The sequence below is a fragment of the Artibeus jamaicensis genome, unplaced genomic scaffold (genome assembly GCF_021234435.1).
Source record: "Artibeus jamaicensis isolate MK-2021 breed Jamaican fruit bat unplaced genomic scaffold, CSHL_Jam_final contig_233, whole genome shotgun sequence".
Classification (NCBI taxonomy): Eukaryota; Metazoa; Chordata; class Mammalia; order Chiroptera; family Phyllostomidae; genus Artibeus; species Artibeus jamaicensis.
In genome coordinates, this window is record NW_026521486.1 from 52,267,004 (window position 1) to 52,280,265 (window position 13,262).

The following is a 13,262-nucleotide window of genomic DNA, read 5'->3' on the forward strand; positions in this document are numbered from 1 at the left end:
CAATCCTGACGGACGAGGACACACGGGAGAGAAGAAACTTTAGTTCTGTTTGGGATTCCTTAACTTTTTCTCCATTTGTCTGCCCACTGGAGTCCTCCTCCGCCAAAGTTCACCCCAGTCCCACCCCAAGGGAAGAAGCAGGACGGAGATCCAAGAAGAAGAAAGAGGAGGTGAGGAGAGGGGAAGAAGTACCTGAACGGTGTCTTGACCTTTTAATTTGAATTTGTTTTGAGCCCCTAGTTGCTTCCCTCTCTCCCTCTTTCTGGCATCCCCCCCCCCTTTTGGGCACCCCCTTCCCAGGAATTACAGGCTGGTTCCAGAGTAAACAAACCCCATTCTCCCAAGAACCCTCCACCCCCACACAATCTCCCTCCACCTCCCTCCTGCCCCAGCAGCCCCGGGGGTGCTTCCTTTGTTCGCGGGGAAGGGCTCCAGCGCCCCTACCCCGAGGTGGCTGCTAGGTGGCGCTGTTACTCCACGCTGCGCGCTCCCCCTGCCGACAACTTGACCCCGCTGACGTCACGGCCGTCTGAATCATCAAGGCCATTTTCAAATCCCATTGGTCTAGCCATCACATGGTGAGGACTGAATGCGCGGATAATTATGGAGCTGATATTTCCCCCCTCCCCTTCTTTTCCCTCCCGCCCCTCCAACCGCCCCCCCTCCCGGATGGGGGAAAAAAAAAGATGTCAGCTCCTCCGCTGTAGTATTGCTCCTTAAAAACCCCTCTCTCTGAAAATGACATGCCCTCGCAATGTAACTCCGAACTCGTACGCTGAGCCCTTGGCTGCGCCGGGCGGAGGAGAGCGCTATAGCCGGAGCCCAGGCATGTATATGCAATCTGGGAGTGACTTCAACTGCGGGGTGATGAGGGGCTGCGGGCTCGCGCCCTCTCTCTCCAAGAGGGACGAGGGCAGCACTCCCAACCTCGCCCTCAACACCTATCCGTCCTACCTCTCGCAGCTGGACTCCTGGGGCGACCCCAAAGCCGCGTACCGCCTGGAACAACCTGTTGGCAGGCCGCTGTCCTCCTGCTCCTACCCACCTAGTGTCAAGGAGGAGAATGTCTGCTGCATGTACAGCGCAGAGAAGCGGGCGAAAAGTGGCCCCGAGGCAGCCCTTTACTCCCACACCCTGCAAGAGTCCTGCCTCGGGGAGCACGACGTGCCGGTGCCCAGCTATTACCGCGCCAGCCCGAGTTACTCCGCGCTGGACAAGCCGCCCCACTGTGCCGGGGCCAACGACTTCCAAACCCCCTTTGAGCAGCGGGCCAGTCTCAACCCGCGCGCCGAACATCTGGAGTCGTCCCAGCTCGGGGGCAAAGTGAGTTTCCCTGAGACCCCCAAGTCCGACAGCCATACCCCCAGCCCCAGTGAGATCAAGACGGAGCAGAGCCTGGCGGGCCCAAAAGGCAGCCCCCTGGAGAGCGAAAAGGAGCGGGCCAAAACCGCCGACTCCAGCCCAGACACCTCAGATAACGAAGCGAAAGGTAAGGCTGCCTGGGCCGTGGCCCGGCTGGGACGCTCGGTTACTTGGTCTCCCTGGCCGGGGCGGAGGAAGGGAGAGGTTTTGGCCAAGGAGGCCCTGGACAGTCCTGGGAATGCGACCCCAGCTTGTGACTCCTGTCTGCTGAGCGCCAGGCTGGCGGCGCGTCACTTGGCTAGGGAAGGTAAGCGGCGAAGTGGAGGTGCTGGGCAGGCAGCCGCCGTGGGCGCCCAGACCCCGAGGGTGGTGCGCACCGCGGGCAGCCTGTGGGCGCCGTCAGCTGCCCGGGTCGGGTGACCACTCCCAGGCTTGTGTTGGCTTTGGTTTGCTTGCTCTTCGCTGCTGTCCGGCGCGGTGGCCGTGGTGGTGCCGGGGGACTGCTGTCCCACGCTCAGGTCAAAAGCTTGGCTAAAAATCTTAAAATGGCGATCTTGGGTCAGGGACTAGGGAAGGCTGGGGAGAAAGAAGATTTCGCTTTATTGCGTTTTCCCAGTTGAAAACTGTTTCCCGCAGAGCACGATTTGTTGTTTGTGGGTCTCATTTTTGCCTGTGGTTTGGGATCCTGCGGTTCTGGGCCCGGCTGGGGGCCTTGCGCAGAGGGACTGGGGCCGGAAGAGGTGGAGGTGAAGGGCTACCGCCATGTCCCTCCCTCCCCGAAGAGCCTAGCTTGGGTATGGCGTTGGAAAGGGGCATTTGGACTGTTGTAAGTTTTTTGTCTCTCTTTGAAATTTTTCTTTTCCTTTTTTCCTAGTTAAATAAAATTTTTTTCGTTGGTTTCCAGTAACAGCTTACAAATGAGAGGTGGGGAAATTTCTGTGTGAATGGCAAGGAAGTGTGGCTTTAGATGTTTTATTGTGATTTTGGTTTAAGAGAGAAAGCCTCGCCAGAGTTCAAGCTCAGGGTTCAGGATTCATTTCTGCTGCAGGAACTGGAGGACTTCAAGACCTTTCTCTGACTCCTGGAGAAAGAATGTGGAGGAAAAGGGAGCGGTAGGGTGAGGGCAAGGGGACCAACTTGCCCTGAAAAGTTGGAGTCGAAAGCATCACAAAAAGGCCTAACTGGGAGGGGAGTAATAAAGCTACTACTCCCCATGGCACTGGCTGTTGGAGGCTGCATAAAAGAGGGGCTCAGTGGGTGCACGGGCAGAGGGACTAGTGAGAGCTGAGCAGACTTGGGCGGCCTGGACCTTGTGGTGCTTTGTATATGGATGCGGCGCACACGCATGCCTGGCAGCGACCTGTGTCACACACACACACACACACCCCTCTTACATGCTCCTCACACATTCATGCATGCTTGCTCATACATGCATATGCACTGTTTTGGCGGGCAAGGGCAGAGTCTCACCCTCTTGGTTCTCCTCTGCAAATGTGGCCTTGGCAGATTAGCTCATGGATACCCTGGACAGAAGATGAGATGTGTTTATGAGCGTGAGGAAGAGAGTGAGGCACACACATCCACGAACCCTTCACGGTGACACGTGTGCAACATGAAAGTTTAATTTTACATCTTTTCTCGAGACCCTGAGCTTGATTGGGGTGTAGATTGCGTTCTAGCAAAGTCAAGGTTAACAAGTCTACCTTTAAACTCAGAGTGACTCCATTCCAGTAGACCCCCCTTTCCTACCCTCTCCCCCAAACGTAAGCTGTCCCACCCCAACTAACCCCTCTCAGTATGCTGTGCCCCTCTCTCACTTTGGTGTCTCCACCAGGCCACACTTCCCCATTTGTAATTTCTCCTCTCCTCCCAAACCCAACAACCCCAATAAGAAAATAAACAGGACAGAATTAGACGTGGCGAGCCTTTACACAGTTTGGCAGGGGCTGCAGGTGCAGAGGTGGGAGCAGAATCAAGGACATGGGGATATTTTAAACCACAGCCTCCAGCTTGCATTTTTCTGGTGCTTCCTGGTTCCCCTGGGGCCCCCACCCCACGCCTCATCAAGATAAGATCCAGGAACCTGGCAGTTTCACTTTGCATGGGGAGAGATAGAGTGCAGAACCATCAGCCAATTCTTTACTGGCTGTCCCTGTCTGGTCTCTGGACGCTGTATCCCCCCACCCCGAAAAGGTGGGTTAGGTCTTTCCCGCTGCTTGAAGAACAAGGCCAGTCCATTGCAGCAAGAATGCGGTCCAGGGAGAGAAGCTATCAATAAGATAATGGAAAATACACGCTATACTTATAGAATCTCCTTATATAAATAGATACGTGCGTGCATATCTATAGGACTGTGCGTCTTTGCAGGAATACATACATACATGCATGCAGGTATACATATCTACGTAGATCACACAGAAGATTTCCAAGAGGCTGCATTTCCTCAGTGTATCTCTCTCCCTTGACCTTAGATCCTATGGCCAGGGCAGTTGTCTGAGGACCACTCAGCATACCTCAGAGCTGTTGCCCCTGACCTCTGCCGCCTGCACAAGTTCCCCTGCCTCAGCTATTCACACCTGGGGGAAATGGCCAGGAGAGGAAGAGCTGGCAATTGGAGATCGAAGGGCAGAGTCACTCTGTGGCACATCAGGTGGAAGCAAGGACTGGAGGTCTGGTGAAGGGACAGCTGCAATGGCCTCTGGCTGCAGAGAATGGGGCAGCATCCTCCACTGAGTCGAAAGGGGTCAAAGCTCTTTGGGAATTGCTCTAGCCAGCAGGGTGGACTCTGCCACCTGGTCTGGGGCCTGGCACATGCTTTACCTTCTGGTTGGATTTTTCCAGAGCTGGAAATAAACAGAGAGGAGGGAAGGCCTGGTGAGGTTTCACGCGCCCACCAGGGTCAGCAAGCCGAGGGAGGTGGAATGGGAGCACTTAGAATCCGCTAGGTCAAGGTGGATTGGAGTAATTTAAATTTAATAAATGCATTGGAGGCAAGAATCTTCTGTCTCTCTCCCCGGTAAATCTAGGTCCCAAAGCTATTCTAAGAGCCCTGAGCCCAAGAGGACCCTGCCAGTTGGGCCCAGGGGGTGAGAACAGCTCCCCTGTGCTCCCCCAGCTGCCCTGCAGCAGGCTGGCAGAGGCTGCAGCGTTCTGGAGGGTTTGCCTCTTCAGGGATACTTATGTAAATAATGTTATTTTTAACAGAGGAGATAAAGGCAGAAAACACCACAGGAAATTGGCTGACAGCAAAGAGTGGAAGGAAGAAGAGGTGTCCCTATACTAAACACCAGACGCTGGAATTGGAGAAAGAATTTCTGTTCAATATGTATTTGACGCGAGAGCGCCGCCTGGAGATTAGCAAGACCATTAACCTTACAGACAGACAAGTCAAAATCTGGTTTCAAAATCGCAGAATGAAACTCAAGAAAATGAACCGAGAGAATCGGATCCGGGAACTGACCTCCAATTTTAATTTCACCTGAGCGCTTGGCTGGCCTCCCCTCCTCCGCCCTTCTCCCCCACTCCTTCTTTTCCCCCGCCCCTCCTCCCTTTGTGCCTGGTGGTATATATTTTTTTTCCTCCCAGAGTATAAATGCAACGAGCCTTCAGAAAAGGCAAAGACCTCAGACTCTCCTTCCAAGGGACCAATGGTTCGTGCTGTGAAGATGTGCCCACCAAAGCATGAGAAATGGGGTGCCGAGGCTCGGGCTGTGGTGTGCCCGCATAGACAAGGGCGGGAGTGTGGCTGGTGTGTGTGGCAGCTCCTCACTCACCCATGCACTCAGCACAGCATCCTGTTCTCTGTTCGAAGCTAAGGTCTAACCCACCCGATTAGAAGGGGGGAAAAAAAGGACAAAATCAACCAGAGTAGGTCTGTAATCTGGCAGAGAGCACAGTCAGAATCACTCCTTCCTTTCTGCATTTCCTCCCTAGCATAATAGACGTTTTGGAAAGTTCGGCTAGTGTTTGTGTGTTTGTTGTAGCGCCCAGCGCCTCCACCAAACCTTCTCTGTGTCTTTACCTCCCAGTCGCTCTGAGAATCTGCTTGAAGTCTCGTATTTGTACTGCTTTCTGCATTTCCCCCATCCTCCTTGCACCCCTGCACCCCCCATTCACTGATATCTGAAAAATTCCATCCAGAGGAACAGAAAAATTAAAAATTAAAAATAGATCATAGTGAAGTAAAGACAGAATGCCCCTCCCAGTCTCACCCTGTCCCTGTCTGGCAGTTGTGTTATTTAAAGATATTCTGTATGTTGTATCTTTTGCATGTAGCTTCCTTGATGAAGAAAAAAAAATCCTAATAAATTTCCAGAATCATAATCTTCAAATGGGTGGTTTTTGTTTTTAGCGTTTTTTAAGCAACACCCCCCTCCCTGAAGAGACTGAGTGTGTGGATGTGTGTGTGTGTGTGTGTGTTTCGTGTTTGACTCATCTCCTGGAGTCTTTCTAGAATGTCTCTTGGCGGGTTTAATGTAAGTGAGAGACCATAACGTTGATTTAAATATTATCCAGGTGACCACAATAAGTCAAGGTCATAAAACAGTAATGTCAGGACGGTCTGGGTGCGCGCGAGAGGTGGATTTTATGATCTGCAAATATAATGTGGTGCCGCAGTAAAAGATGCATTTAAAGGTGACTGGAGGAGGGAAAGAGGCAGAGAGCAAACTGCAATCTTGAGGAGCAGACGGATCTGATTGCCTGGGGTGCTGGGCCAGGCGCACCCCGCCACTGCTGGGGGGAACCCCAAGAGCTCCCCACCTATCCAAAGCGAGGAATAAACTTAACCGCCCGAGGGGGACACGAGAAGCTCAGACACCGCCCCCCCCTCGACAGCAGCAGCTGAAGCCCAGGCAGCGGCAGGAGGAGGAGGAGGCAGCGACAAGGTAAGAGAAGCGGTTTCTTGTTCTTCTCTCGGCGGCAGAGGGGGACTCGCGGCGTCCCCAGGTGCCCAGTGCACAGCGGGCAGAGCAGGGGTGAGGGCGTTGTGGGCACCCGAGCTCTCTGAGGGCTCGGGCTTGCTTGTGGACGCTGGCAGCGGAGGGCAGTGGCCGTGAGCTCCCTCTCCTCCCCTTCCCTGCCCGTCGCTGTGGGGTTCGGTGGTTAAATGGGTAAATTGGCAGGTTTTGGCTTCTTTCTTTACACCGGCACTGAGGGTCGCTTCGAGGTTGACACATGGGTTTAGGTGTCGCTCAGTCTGGTTGTCTGTTGGGGGAGCATAGGGAAGGTAGGTTAGAAAGGGTTGGGGCTTGAAGCTTAGGTTTTTCTGCTTTCTGCTGGTTTGGATGTGAGCCTTATCCAGGCTCTCAGTCTCATTCTCCGTAACTGTGGGGCTTTGCCAAGCAAGTGGCCTGATTGGAAGAGGCTCTGGAGCATAGGCTCTGTGGTTTGGCTGCACATAAATGCAAGGAAGCCAGAGTTGAGCTCAGAGGGAGAGGATCAGAGGGAACCTAGGAGGAGAGTGCAGAAGAGCCAGATGGATCGCACAGGGGACACAGCTCGCGTGGAAGGACGCCCCGGCTTCCCCCGGGGCCAGGGCCGGAGGCAGGGAAACAGGTCCACTGCGGTGCTGGGGGTGGGGCGGGGGTGGGGCCGGGGTTTGGCGGCCGGAGGTCCCATCTCACCAGAGTTTCCCTGGACAATCTGCTTCTACCAGAAGCTCATGAGGCAGTCAGATCCCCTGGCCATCCAGCCACCCAAAGTCTACTCTCTAGTCCTCAGGGAGCTTATAGGGGCGGAAAGGGGGACGGGGCTGAATTTCTTCCTTCCCCAACCCCCTTCCCTTCTCCTCTCCATAGATGAAAAGCTGAATCTCCCGCCCTGCTTGTTCAGCTGATCTGTGGCTTAGGTAGTTTCATGTTGTTGGGATTGAGTTTTGAACTCGGCAACAAGAAACTGCCTGAGTTACATCAGTCGGTTTTCGTCGAGGGCCCCAACCCACCTATCCCGCTCCATCCCTCCCTAGCGGGACTGCCCCAGGGCCCCTTCCAGGTAGGACACACTGGATTCAGACTGAGTAGGGATGGCTGTGAGTGGGGCAAGACAAGCCTGAAAACCTCACTTTCTACTGTCCACTCCTCAGCCTGTCCCAGTCTCTGTGGCTCAGAGAGAGGAGTTTCTCCTGCAGCTATTGTTTCCTGGACTCAGCTGATGGAGACAGACAAAGAAGGTCTAGCCAATTCCAAGGAAATTAAGGAATTTGAGTAAGAGGGGGCCTGGCGGGCCAGCCAGAGTAGGGCAGGGTCATTAGGAAAGAGAAGAGCACAGAAAGAGAGGGGAGTCTCTGGAAGGGTTATTTCTCTTACCTGCAACCTCCCAGGAATAAACATGCCTCCAGACAGCTGGAGCTGAAGCTTCCCCTTGGAAAAGTGGGGTGCTTGAGGGTCCCAAGAGTTGGGGACCTCTAAGCGCTAGCTCAGCCACCTTCCCTCTCCCTCTATAGCTCCATCCCCAGGAGAAGGACATATTTAGGGTGTTAGCAGGTTAGAGGAAAGCATCAAGTCCAAGTAGAAACACACACACACACACACACACTCAAATGGGAAACATCAGGGCAAGAACCTAGCTCTGGTCTCTGTTTGGCTGTCTGTGGCCCATAGGCCTTGGTCTGCTGTGTCTGTGGCTGCCTGGCAGCTGCTTGTCTTCGCATTATGTGGAAATGTCTGAGTGTACGCAGGCTGCCAGCGCCCACCATTACCATATTGTTGGGAAGGTTGTTGGCTGATACCAGGGGGAGGGGGAGGGTAAGGGAGTGAGAGGGAATCTGATCAATGCAAAACTTTGCAAAGATTCTTCCCCTCCTTTCCCCCACCCCCACTCCCTGCCCTTGGTTCCTCCATTCTGGACCTTGTTGCTAGAAAGAAGCTCTCAAAAGAGGTTTCCTCTGCCTGCAGAGAACGTGGCGGCAGGAAGCATCAGGAAGGTGGGGAGATACATCCCTGTTCTCAGAGAGACTGGAAGCAGAAAGCCAAAAAGAGGACAGGTTCTCTGTGCTCTTATTCTAGAATCAATATGATTATTAATAAAACATTCTAAACTTTCAGACAGGGAAATAAAGCCATGTCCCTGTAACAAAATATATACGTGGAGTCCCATATTCTTGCAGTTATCTGCTGGGGGATACCGTAACCTTGTATTAGTGTGAGTCTCTGTTTCCACATCTCTGTCTCCTCCAGGCTCTCTCAGATCCTCCGTATATATTTACTTGCATGCTCATTTACTTTTTTCTCTCTCCTTACAAAGAGATTTCTTATGTGCTTGCTCATTTATTTTTTTCTCTCTCTTGCACAAAGAGATTTCTTTTTTGCCCAGAGGAGGCTAGAGGAGAAAATGAGAATGGAACTTCTCTTCTCCCAACCGAATTTGTCAGTTTGTCTTTCTGTCTGTCCCTTAGCCATTTGGGGGAGGGGGCGGTCTCTTCCCTTGGACAGAAGCGCTCAAATCTCTCTATGGCTCTTCAGGAAATAAGGAGGTTTCAGAAAGGGAAGCCAGCTGGTGCAAGGCAGGCAGGGGGCACCCCTGGTTTGGGAGCCCCAAGCAGTCTCTGAATTTTCAGGCTGTCAAAAGCACAAGGCCAGTGGGAATGGAGGGAGCCCCAAGTAGGGGCGGGGTGCTCAGGAGCGCCTGTCTTGGAGACGGGGTCCCTGATGGGCCGAAATTCACCAATGAAGGACTTCTGGGCTTTGGGTCTCTCTGCCTCCATTCCTGTTTCAGAGCCGGAGAGCTCATGGGGGGTTGGTCATAGAGACACGGGTCCGGGTGTTCCCCCCCCCTCAAAAAGAATCCCGGTGAATTGAGTGAGTTCTCATAGGGCCAAGGTGAGGGCCAGTCTGGTGGCCAGCGTCAGCCCTGGGGCCCTGGGGCCCTGGGGCCATGGATCATGGCTAAGGCGATGGTGATTATTTATTCGCTTCGCTGGAAGGGAGTCTTCAGAAGAAACAGCGTGAAGAGGAGGGAAAAAATTATCTCTCTCGTCTGCGGATATTAAGATGGATTTTTATTTCTTAAAGGACCCTCCCCGCAGAGAGCGCATAAGCGTAAACTTAATATATGCTCTGCAGCCCAACTCCAGAAATCGCAATAAAAGTTAAAACCTCCCCTACTGGTTTTTTTTAATTATGATATGAGAAAGAGGAGCAGGATTTATAGAGCTGAACTCTCCGCATGTAAGTGTTTCAGACTTGTGGGAGAAGGAGGAAAAGGCAAGAGCTCACCAAGGAGAGCCCTGGTCTCTGAGATATCTCGCCGGCTGCGGGGGCTCTGGCTCAGCCCAGCCGATGCTGTGTGACTTCCCTGGGACCTCGGCTCCTCAGCACCCTCCGCTGAGGCCCACGGCTTGGCCTCGAGGCGGGGATGCAGCCCTTTTCGGAAACAGGTGAAGGGCAGCGGCAGCTGGGACTGGGGGCAGCGGACGGGGCTTTGTGTGGGTCTCGAGCAGGACCGCAGCCCGAGTGCGCCCCGGTGGGCGCCTCGGCGGGCAGGGCTGTCCGGCCCGGCGCGAAAGCACAGACAAGGTGGATCGAGCGTGGACTTTGGTCGCGGACGGAGCGGAGCGGGCTCCTGGGCGGAGGCCCGCGCGAGGCGGACAACCGGATGTGGGCAGGACCCTGAGGTCTGGGTGGCGTTTGGGCTGCCGCGGGTCGGCGGCCGAGAGTGTGCAGCGCGCGGGGCGTGGGGCGCGGCGGTCCGAGTGGGCGAGGCGGCAGGCCCCGCACACCTCTGCGGGGGCAGGGCCGTGGCCGGGACGTGGGAACCCGAGGCCGGCCCAGGCTCGGAGCATGAAAAATAAATGCAGTTAAGGGTCTTTCTTTCCTTTGCACATAAGAGGCCTTTTCTTTTTTCACTCTTTCGGAGATACCTGGATCTGGTCCAGAACAGGTTGCCCGCGGGAGGGCCCCGTGAGCGGCAGCGCGCGAGGGAGGGAAAGAGGGAGGGAGGACGAGACGGAGGGAGGGAGGGAAGGAGGGCGGGCAGCAGCGGCGGCGGCGGCCGGGGCTTCCCTCCCCGGGCGGGAGGCGGCTGCCCTGCATCTGTGGCCGTGGGGAGCGGAGCAGCAGGTAATGAAGGCGCTTCCCGAGGCGGGATTGGACCAAGCCCGAGAGACCGAGCCTTCTAGGTTTCTGCCCAGCGCCCTGGAGGGGAGAGAAGGTAGGGAGATCGGCGCCCGCCGGCCTGGCAGAGCGGCCTCGGGGAACGTTGAACCTGTATTTGATTTTAGGCTCACACTCATGTTGTGAGTCAGTCTGCCTCCGGAGATGCGGTTTGCCTGTCTGTCTGTCTGTCTGTCTCCCTGTCTGAGACGTCCCAAACCCTTGGGTCTCCTTCCAAAGGCTGAAAAAAAAAGGGGGGGGGGGGAATTCGTCGGAATGTGCACTTTCATTCATTGGCTTCTCTGTAACTCAGCGGGGCTGACTGCTGCGCCCCCAAGTTGGAAGGGAGCTTGACTCCAGCCTCCTGGGAGCCAGATCCTCTGGTTCCCTCCGCCACGGGCTGAGATCCTGCTCCAGGTTCGCGGGTTGCCCAGAGGTTGGAGGCCAGACAGCTCCCAGTCGCGCAGGGAGGGCGGGGGAGAGACTAGCGCTCTGGCCCCTTAATTGTACCGGTATTGTCTCTCCTTTCGCCACCTCCGCTTCCTCAGTCTGGGCTCCAAAGTCACTGCAAATTTCCTTGCGACACACACACATCACATACAGATCAGGTAACAGGGCTCCCAGGGCTCGGGGAGCTCCGGGCAAAAAGCACCCCTGGCTCTGGGACCCTCCCCCACTGCAGCCACTCCCCAAGCTTGGAAACTAGACCGGTTGGGGGAGCCGGAAATAGCCCCGTTTGCTGCGGGGCGGCCGGGCAGGGGGTCGGCGGGATTGCAGGCCGTGGCGTTGAGAGGGCCACGTTCACAGGCCCGAGGGATTTCACTCCTGTTGGGCCGAGGGCCTGACTCCTGGCGTGTAGGGATCCCGGATACCCACCTGGGGTGGGGGCAGGACGCGGGTCTCCGCGCGCGCGGCAGGCCAGGAGAATTCAGTTTCTGCTTCCAGCGCAGGCCTTAGCAAGGAGGAGTTGTGTGTGGGTGTGTTTTTCCCAACAAAGAGGGATCAGGCGAGAGAAGGGGGGAAAGTAGAGGGGAACCGGGGAGGGGGCGGGGAGGGGGAGAGGGCAGTGAAGAGGTGAAATGAGCCCATTTCAGGGTGGAGAAGGAAAATGAAAGCAAATGGAGCACAGCCTCCTCCGCGCGCGCGGGCGGGCGGGTGCTGACGAACCCGGAGCGGGCTCCCAGCCTGCGGCGGCTGGGGTAGCCCACTGGGGGCACTGGGGAAAGCCTGTTTTAAATTTAATCCGAACTTGACGGTGTGGATTGAACCGGAGGGAATTTAAATCACTAAAAAGGAGGTGCAGGGCAAGGGGAGGGATGACTCTAACCTGTCTTGCCTTTCTGTCTGTCCTTCCCACTGTAGTGCTAGCTTGGTTGTGGTCGCAGCTGCCCAGGTTTGAAGTAATGGAGCGAGGCTGCTCCTCCCCCTTTTGGGGCTCTCCTGTACCCAGTGAAATCTTGGGGGTTGGAGGGGAATTCTAAGAACCGCGGTAAATGCTGAGCAGCTAGCTGAAATTGGGGTTACCCCCTCCCCAACACAGACTCCCAGTAGCCTCCAATCTCTTGGGTTTTCCCCATTTGCGCTGAGGAAAATGGGAGTGGTGGGGGTGAAAGGGAGCCTTGGAATCTGGCAGGTGATTCAGCAGGAGTAACCGAACCTGGGAAGACAAGCCCCTCCTTCTCGGTGCCTCCACAACCTGTGTCCCTATACCTACAGGCTTGGCTCTGGGGGGAGCCTGAGGGTCTGATTCAGAGCCCTGACCTGCCATCCCACCTCCAAATGCAGAGAATGGGGGGGTATAAGCCACATGCAGCTGTGGAACAACAGGGACCTGGGCCTGGTGAACTCAGGAGCTCCCAGCCTCTCCAGCCCCCCTCCCCGACGATGCCTGTCTCAGCAAGGCCTAGGCAAAATCGGGCATCGGTGGGGAGGGGTGTGTGGGCGAGGCCTGCTTCCTGACCCACAGCTCTGCCTATGCCTGAGTGGGGAGGGTATGGGTTCACGCTCTAAAACGAAGGTGACAATCTCTCCTCGGTTTCATAGGGAATTTGACAGCAGCAGGGAGTGTGGGCCGGTGATCCTGGCTGTTCCGCTGCTGCTGCCTCTGCCGGTGGGCAGGCAGGGTGGGCAGGCTGCTCAAGAGTTGAAAAGAAGGCAGTGGCCAAAGAGAGTAGGAGAGAAATGGGCATCTGTTTGCAACTACTCTGTCTGAGGAACTCTCCCAAATAGTAGAGGCTCATAGAAGAGGGTCTTTAGGGGCGTCTTTCTTCTAGGGAACCTGAGGTTGGGGCAGATGGGCCCTGTTGCCTAGTGAAGACGCAAAGAGAGGCAGGGCGTGAAACCTTCTTCTCCTTCGTCATGTCTTCTGTGCTCCTTGACTAGAGCATGGCTCAGCCCCAGCTGCCCGGGCAGCTGCCTGTGCTGAAATGGGGTTCTGTATCCAGGGGCCTAGTGCACCCACAGGAACAGGTCGCTGGGAAGGGCAGGAGAGGAGGCCTCTTCCTCCTTTGTGTCTGGACAGAAGTGGCCGCTGCGCCTGGAGCCTGTCCCCAGCAAAGGCCCGGCGAGCAAGCGGGCTGCACAATGCCACGGCTGCTCCGCCAGCTCTCTCTCTGCCCCATCCTGCCTGCCTGTCACTGCCCTCCCTCTGTCTCACTCTCTGGATGCCTTCCTTTCCCTGTTCTCCTATCTCATTCCATCTTGCCTCCCCTCTTTTCTTGAATTCTCCTCTCCTTTTTATCCTAATCCTCCGTTTTCTTCTTTCCTTGTCTCCTTCCTTCCTTCCACTCTGTGGGCCTGGCGCCCTATGTT

General features: G+C 55.5%; 2 protein-coding genes across 2 annotated transcripts; one reads left to right on the forward strand and one right to left on the reverse strand.

Annotated features, from left to right (window-relative positions):
* The first annotated feature begins 585 nt into the window (after window positions 1-585).
* HOXC10 (homeobox C10) lies at window positions 586-5,671 on the forward strand. The gene is made up of 2 exons (XM_037137586.2): window positions 586-1,489; window positions 4,567-5,671. The coding sequence occupies exons 1-2, from the start codon at window positions 739-741 to the stop codon at window positions 4,842-4,844; spliced, it is 1,029 nt and encodes a 342-aa protein (XP_036993481.1). The 5' UTR covers window positions 586-738; the 3' UTR covers window positions 4,845-5,671.
* Window positions 5,672-9,308: 3,637 nt separating this feature from the next.
* LOC119043536 (basic proline-rich protein-like) lies at window positions 9,309-11,440 on the reverse strand. Its single transcript, XM_053661949.1, has 3 exons — window positions 11,328-11,440; window positions 10,586-10,692; window positions 9,309-10,493 (listed from the first exon to the last, which is right to left on the reverse strand). The coding sequence occupies exons 2-3, from the start codon at window positions 10,589-10,591 to the stop codon at window positions 9,627-9,629; spliced, it is 873 nt and encodes a 290-aa protein (XP_053517924.1). The 5' UTR covers window positions 10,592-10,692; window positions 11,328-11,440; the 3' UTR covers window positions 9,309-9,626.
* Between the last annotated feature and the right edge of the window lie 1,822 nt (window positions 11,441-13,262).